We start from the raw sequence: 7,746 nt of genomic DNA, 5'->3' as shown, positions 1-7,746 counted from the left end.
AGTGTTGTTAGAGGAACTGAGTTCATTGATTGGCAAATCAATCATTATTGATCATCATTATTTACAAATGTAGCCACAGATGAAGACAAGATCAATCTTGTATGGAAAAAAGCATTAAAAATCACAATAATCGAAGAATCGTGGCACCAATAATCGAATCGACAATCGTTATAATCGAAGAATCGAAGCTCCAATAATCGAAATCGAATCAAATCGTGAGGTACCCTTGTTTGCACACCCCTACTGTAAACTATCATGTATTGTCCTAGTGGCTTTTCAACTTTACTCAGAAGATGTAAATCTCCAACAATGTCGTCCATTATCAGTGTTTCTACCTGTTGCAGGTAAATTGTTTGTTTGATTGTTTTGTTTGATCATCAAGGACTTGCAGATATTTTCTCACACTGGACGGATGCTTTAACTCCACATGACGTTTCAAATGTGAAGTTAACGAGGCAGACGTACTGACTTGTTTTCTCAGCGCAGGTGGACATAATTTGCATAGAAAGGTTAGATTTTTACTGTCGGACTCTTTGGGAGACGATGTGTAAAATTCCCTCAGATAATGATAAGGATCATCATGTGACGTCTCTCTCTTCACTGGTCATGTAAAGATGCACCGGGCTCGGGTAGTGGGAAGTCATCGTCTCGTCGAGTATTTGAAATGTGCCGCCCGCTGGTGAAATGAGAAGGAGGATTCCGTAATTGGACCTAAACAGTGAAGCTAAAACTCACATAATCTGAACGGTTCAAATTCCAGTTAGTGATCTGCAGAATGAACAAGTTCAAGTTCTTTATTTGCAAATATGTTGCGTTCAGTTCAACGTTCTCACAGAAATGAACGTGTTCAATGAACTTGTTCATTTGAACTCGTTCATGCACAACACTGTCTATCACAGCATTTTTTAACGATTAATACAATTTAACGTGCAGACTGAACAATAATCTAACTTGTGTTTGGGAAGAAAATACAGTATATACAGGACTGTCTCAGAAAATTAGAATATTGTGATAAAGTTCTTTATTATCTGTAATGCAATTAAAAAAAACAAAAATGTCATACATTCTGGATTCATTACAAATCAACTGAAATATTGCAAGCCTTTTATTATTTTAATATTGCTGATTATGGTTTACAGTTTAAGATTAAGATTCCCAGAATATTCTAATATTTTGAGATAGGATATTTGAGTTTTCTTAAGCTGTAAGCCATGATCAGCAATATTAAAATAATAAAAGGCTTGCAATATTTCAGTTGATTTGTAATGAATCCAGAATGTATGACATTTTTGCATTACAGAAAATAAAGGACTTTATCACTATTCTAATTTTCTGAGACAGTCCTGTATATATCATTAGAAATCAAAGATGAGGACAAATGATTAAATTAAATTAGTTGGAGCGTCTATTTATGTTTCACTTACAGTCACAGTCGTTTTTTCAACTTGGCCCTTAAAAAATACTCAGATTTTATGAGTTGAACAGCATTTCTTATCTTCAGAAAATACATATTTTGGACTTTCATGTATCTCCTCAGCCTGCACAGTCATCTTTAGGCGCTGAGAGGCAGCGGACAGCAGGGGGCAGCACTGGTCCTGCGCTGAGAGATGCAGTAACCGGGGCAACAGCTGCCCTGGTAACAGGCATTTCTCTCCTCTCCCTTTTGTCAGTCAGAGAGAGCTGGCTGTCACTCAACTATAACCTCCTTCTCTCCAGCGCTCAGCTCGGGAAATCAGAAAAATGTTTCACCTGCGTATAAAGGGAAATACTTTCCTTTTTTTTTCTCCACTGGATATATTCCACATATATGTTTTACATTTGTGTTTTACAGACAGCATTTGTGCGAGCGGCGCTGGCCTGTAGGCACCTGAGCTGTGACTCAGTCGGAGAATGTCCTCCCTCTGCCACAGGCGTTCGTTTGAATAGATGAGGTATGAATTATATATGAAGGTCCCAGCTTTGATCATTTTCAGAGGGAGTGAAGAAACTTACTGAACTGGAGAGTTTCTGCATAGCAGCCCAGGTTTCAGGGTTCAGCGGATCGTCGCTGTCCTTCTTCCACCCGTCCACCAGCATCTGTGTTCCAAGCACAAAAACATGGCCTTCAAATATCTCTCTTTTTTTAAAAGGGACAAAACTAATGATGTTTAATTATTTTTTTAAATGTAATAATATAATTAAATGTCCCATTTTCTGTCTTCTTTGTTAACCTTTAGTTTTCGACTGTTTCCGTTATAAACAGTACTCGAGTTGTAAAAATAAATCAGGGAGGATGGTGGATTTGATCATATGGGGACAGATAATTTGTGCTGATTACAAATAATATAATATATTACAAATAATAGCAGTGACCAAAAAACCTGCAGAAATACTGCAGGAATGACATAGCAGCAGTTAAATGCAGCCTTCTGTAAGCTTTAAATATCCACTGGGCTTACATCAAATACATCAAAACACAACAATAAAAAACACTTTCTGAACTTATCAATATGACTCTGTCCTTCACAGGATAAGTAAAATGGATCACTGCAAAAACTCAAAATCTTAACAAGAATATTTGTCTTATTTCTAGTTAAAATGTCTCATTTTAGTAAAAAAATCTCATTACACTTAAAACAAGACTCATCACTCATTTTTTTGCTTGTAATGAGAAGATAAATCTTCTTTCAGATAGATTTTCCTACTTATTTCAAGTGAACATGTTCTTGAAACAGGTGAAAATTTTCTGGTGATGACTCTAAATGTTGAAATAGCAGTAAAACCACATTCATTGATGAAATGACATAAGGGATGGAAAGCAGGGATGGCAGTTTTACAGGGGGGATGATTTGGACCGTTTTTATTTCAGGGGGGGATGATTTGGATTGTTTTTATTTCAGGGGGGGATGATTTGGACCGTTTTTATTTCAGGGGGGGATGATTTGGACCGTTTTTATTTCAGGGGGGGATGATTTGAATTGTTTTTATTTCAGGGGGGGATGATTTGGATTGTTTTTATTTCAGGGGGGGGATGATTTGGATTGTTTTTATTTCAGGGGGGGATGATTTGGACCGTTTTTATTTCAGGGGGGGATGATTTGGATTGTTTTTATTTCAGGGGGGGATGATTTGGATTGTTTTTATTTCAGGGGGGGGATGATTTGGATTGTTTTTATTTCAGGGGGGGATGATTTGGACTTTTTTTATTTCAGGGGGGATGCTTATAAAGTGTGAGTCCTGAGTTCCCCTCCACTGATCCTATCGGTCCAAGTCTCATCCAGGCGCTGCTTGATCCGTGTTTGTGCTCTGATGGTCAGCAGGTTTCTACTCCACATCTCTACTAAAGTCTCTGGTTCTGCTCAGAGAAACTCTTTATTTTGTGTTTGTCATTCTGCTTCTCCTATGTAAAAACATTACAAACATTTCAATCTGGAATCTCCATTTCATTCCAATCTGCAAGATGAAATCTAAACGAAATTCATGTCTCCGTATCATTCTCCTGCTTTTCATAACCAGCAGCGACTAAACGGCAAAGAGGCTTCAGGTTCAGAACCAGGACCTGCAGAGTCCAGAACCAGGACCTGAAGAGTCCAGAACCAGGACCTGCAGAGTCCAGAACCAGGACCTGCAGAGTCCAGAACCAGGACTTGCAGAGTCCAGAACCAGGACCCCACCAGGAATCCACCAGGAATCCACTAGAAACCCACCAGGAACCAACCAGGAATCCACTAGGAATCCACTAGGAATCCACTAGGAACCCACCAGGAACCAATCAGGAACCCACCAGGAATCCACCAGGAACCCACCAGGAACCCACTAGAAACCAACCAGGAATCCACTAGGAATCCACTAGGAATCCACTAGGAATCCACCAGGAACCCACCAGGAACCCACCAGGAACCCACTAGAAACCAACCAGGAACCCACTAAGAACCAACCAGGAACCCACCAGGAATCCACCAGAAACTGTTGAGGCATTGTGACACCGTGGCTGACGTGAAACTCCAGCTTCCTACCCCCTGCAGGGCCCACACCTTTGAACTGGCCTCAACACAGACTTGAACCACGGGAATGCCATATGACGAAGTTCCTGACTGACTGATATGTTAATACCAACTCATTTGGCCACAGACTTGAATCTCGAGAACACCCTATGGGGTAATTTACAACTGAATGATATTCATGCCAAATGCCCGATAACGGCATTTAGCCACAGATCACATCTGACTGTAAATTGCTTTTTGTCTCTCACTTGGCTTGTTTATTCCTGCCTTTAGTGCTTTGAACTTACTGTATAAAAAGTCATGATTCCAACCACTCTGGGTCAGCACACCAACCCAGACACGCTCTGCGTAGGTCTGCTCACCGCCGGCTTACTGAATAAAACTCACTACACCACAGCGGACTTCTGAACTGGATTTTATATTATTCTTCGACAAAACCCACCAGGAACCAATCAGGAACCCACCAGGAACCCACCACATGTGTTTGAGCTGGAGCAGTTCTGGACAGAGGGACGGGCCAGAACTTTAATCCAGAGATGCTGGAAGATCAGCCAGAAGTCCTGAAGGAGCTTCAGGGAAACTACGAGGAGAAACTGGCAGGAACTACGAGGAATGACAACAGTATGTGGACTGGGATGAGATCAGGTCCCGTTTCATGGTGATGTTACGCTACAGTTTGGAGAGAAGGTTCTCCCGCGTGTTCTTTACCTCCTCAGCGCTGTGCTGCTGCTTGATCATGCTGTCCTGGTCCAGGTCGGTCCTGCTGATGTCCATGTTGCTGCTGGGTCCAGGACTCAGGCCCAGGGACGGGGCCGAGCCCACGGATCCATCAGACAGAACCGGCTCGCTGCTGGACAGAGAGTCCGTCCTCAGCAGGGACTCTGGCGGAGGCAGGGCGGACACGGGCAGTTTGATCTGGGAGACAGATGGAGTCAACGTTCAGCAGGACCAAACCTTCAACAGCTTTATCCAAATAATCAGACTAAGGCCACGTTTACACATAGCCGGGTATTTACAAAAACTGATATTTTCCCCTCTACGTTTTGAAAAATACACAAACATTTACACAAACCCGCATAAATACGCTGTTAACCCTTGTACTGTCTTTGGGTCAAAATGACCCAATTCTTCTATCCTTCTTTCCTCCTGCTCTCTCCTTCCTTCTTCCTTTCCTCTTTTCCTCCTTTTTACCCTCCTTTACTCCTTTTTGTTCCTACCTCCCTTTCGTCATTCGTTCCTTTATTACCTTCTTTGCTTTTCCTTCCTTCTTTCCTTATTTTCTCCATTCCTTCCTTCTTCCCACCCTTCTTTCTTTCCTTTTCTCCATTCCTACCCCCCTTCTTTCCTTTTCTCCTTTCTTTCCTTCCTTTCTCCCTTCCTTCCATCTTTTCTCCCTTCTTTCCTCCCTTCCATCTTTTCTCCCTTCCTTTCTCCCTTTCCTACTTCCTTCCTTCTTTCCTTCTTTTCTCCTTTCTCCCTTCCTTCCATCTTTTCTCCCATCTTTCCTCCCTTCCATCTTTTCTCCCTTCCTTACTCCCTTTCCTACTTCCTTCCTTCTTTCCTTCTTTTCTCCTTTCTTCCTTACTTCCTTCTTTCCTTCCTTTCATCTTTCCTCCCTTCCTTCATTCCTTCTTTTCTCCCTTCACCCTCCCTTGACCCAAAGACAGCACAAGGGTTAAGGTGCTATGAGCAGCCAAACCTACAGGGGGCAGTGTAACGAGAAGATAAAGTCATGCTAGCCAATCAGAATCCTGGAAAAAAACATCAACAAATGACACAAGTAACTTCCAGTTACTTCCAAGATGAACGAGAGTCTTTCGTTTGGAGTGACAGAGAAGTGGAGTTACTTTTAAATGTGACTTTAGAATATAAAACAGGTAAAATACAAGAAAATATTGACGGTGGCCAAACAAATTGTAAACACAGGTCGCACTCATGACGCTGGTGACGTTTCTGTCTCATAATGTGACGTTCTGAAGCCTAAATGTCAGTTTCCCTCTGTTTACAAGCAAACGTGAAGACGGAGTTTTTGCAAATCTCCACTTTGGCCGGAGTTTTCAGAAATTATGGTTTTTGGAGACTTTGAGCTTCGTTTTCGTGTAAACGAACGGCCAAAGCGCATGAAAACACCACCATTTCTGCTACGTGGAAACAGGGCCTGAGATGATCAACAATCAATTCCTGTTCCCCAACATGCCGGTAAAACAGGAACTGTGCCCCCAGTGAGCACAGATACTACTGCCCCCGCAATATCTGAACGGAGGCAAAGAGAAATCGTTTTTATTCTTTTGAAGGAAAAACATTATTTTTTGAAATCCTGCAGACAAGACTGTGAAAGATGAAGTTAAGAGTTTGGTTTCTAACAGGATGTCTTTGTGTGGGAAGAGTCTGCGCTGGATTCAACAAGCAAGCGGTCTCCCGGATTCACAGCAGAGATGATGCAACACAGAGTCAATGTGTGTGTCCCTCTGACGGGGACACGCTGCTTTACTCTCACAATAACCCTCTTTTCTTCAAAAGACAAAAACATTTCCCAGGTTGTAGGTATGAAACGTTGTCATCTTTGGACCATTCTTAAGTAAATTTGTGATTAAAAGGTTTGGATGCTTTTACTTTTCATTTCACAGCAGCCGACCTTTTGGAGGAATGTACAGGACTGTCTCCGAAAATTAGAATATTGTGATAAAGTTCTTTATTTTCTGTAATGCAATTCAAAAAACTAAAATGTCATACATTCTGGATTCATTACAAATCAACTGAAATATTGCAAGCCTTTTATTATTTTAATATTGCTGATTATGGTTTACAGTTTAAGAGTAAGATTCGCAGAATATTCTAATTTTTTGAGATAGGATATTTGAGTTTTCCATCTTGAAACATGAGGACATCGCTCGGAGGCTTTACAAGACATGATCCCAAAAAGAGCAATAACAGAATCAAGGTTTTGGAATGACCTGGTCAACATCAGGACCTGAACCTGATCCTGGTGGGACTTCAGAGGCACAGAGGACAATTTGTATGTTAGGACATGAGTTTCAATTTCATTTGATTTTCATTTGCCTGCTTTTAGGAAGCACCATCTAGCTGATGTGGTCTCCCGTCCCTTTTACTGGTAAAAACCATCAATGTAACGTAGGATTCCCACCACAGTCGCCTCCTGGGAGGACTTCCTATCACGTTATGAGCCCATATCACACATCAACAGCTATGAAGCTGACAAACTGCAGTGGTGATGACGGAGGAGACTAAGAGACTAAGACAAAATGAGATACGGACTAAGGAAGAGATTGAAGAAGAGCAAATTTTGGAAAACCCTTTTAACCCTTGTGCTGTCTTTGGGTCAAGGAAGGAGGAAGGGAAGAAGGGAGGAAAGAAGGGTGAAAAAGGGGAGGAAGGAAGGAAGGAAGGAAGGAAGGAAGGAAGGAAGGAAGGAAGGAAGGAAGGAAGGAAGGAAGGAAGGAAGGAAGGAAGGAAGGAAGGAAGGAAGGAAGGAAGGAAGGAAGGAAGGAAGGAAGGAAAGAAAGAAGGGAGGGAGAAAAGAGGAAGGGAAGAAGGAAGGAGAGAGCAGGAGGAAAGAAGGAAGGAAGGGAGAAAAGAGGAAGGGAATAAGGAAGGAGAGAGCAGGAGGAAGGGAGGAAGGAAGGAAGGAAGGAAGGAAGGAAGGAAGGAAGGAAGGAAGGAAGGAAGGAAGGAAGGAGCAGGAGGAAAGAAGGAAGGAGAGAGCAGTGGGAAAGAAGGAAGGAAGGGAGAAAAGAGGAAGGGA

General features: G+C 42.0%; 1 protein-coding gene across 5 annotated transcripts in view; it reads right to left on the bottom strand.

Moving 5' to 3' along the window:
- Nucleotides 1-7,746, bottom strand: part of prr12b (proline rich 12b) — a 51,776-nt gene that overhangs the window by 27,650 nt on the left and 16,380 nt on the right. For 4 of the 5 annotated variants that reach the window (XR_009770761.1, XR_009770762.1, XM_061712862.1 and 1 more), the window contains exons 5-6: nt 4,692-4,898; nt 1,993-2,076 (exon numbers count right to left, since the gene is read on the bottom strand). Coding sequence is in view for 3 of the 5 variants with exons in the window: in XM_061712862.1 (XP_061568846.1) it covers nt 1,993-2,076; nt 4,692-4,898 (291 nt within the window). In the remaining 2 variants the exon portion in view is untranslated. The remainder of the gene's footprint in view (nt 1-1,992; nt 2,077-4,691; nt 4,899-7,746) is intronic. The other variant, XM_061712863.1, reaches the window with a different exon arrangement.

The sequence above is a fragment of the Cololabis saira genome, chromosome 21, assembly GCF_033807715.1.
Source record: "Cololabis saira isolate AMF1-May2022 chromosome 21, fColSai1.1, whole genome shotgun sequence".
Lineage (NCBI taxonomy): Eukaryota > Metazoa > Chordata > Actinopteri > Beloniformes > Belonidae > Cololabis > Cololabis saira.
Note: the sequence above shows the minus strand (reverse complement) of the source record. Positions and strands in the feature narration are given on the sequence as shown.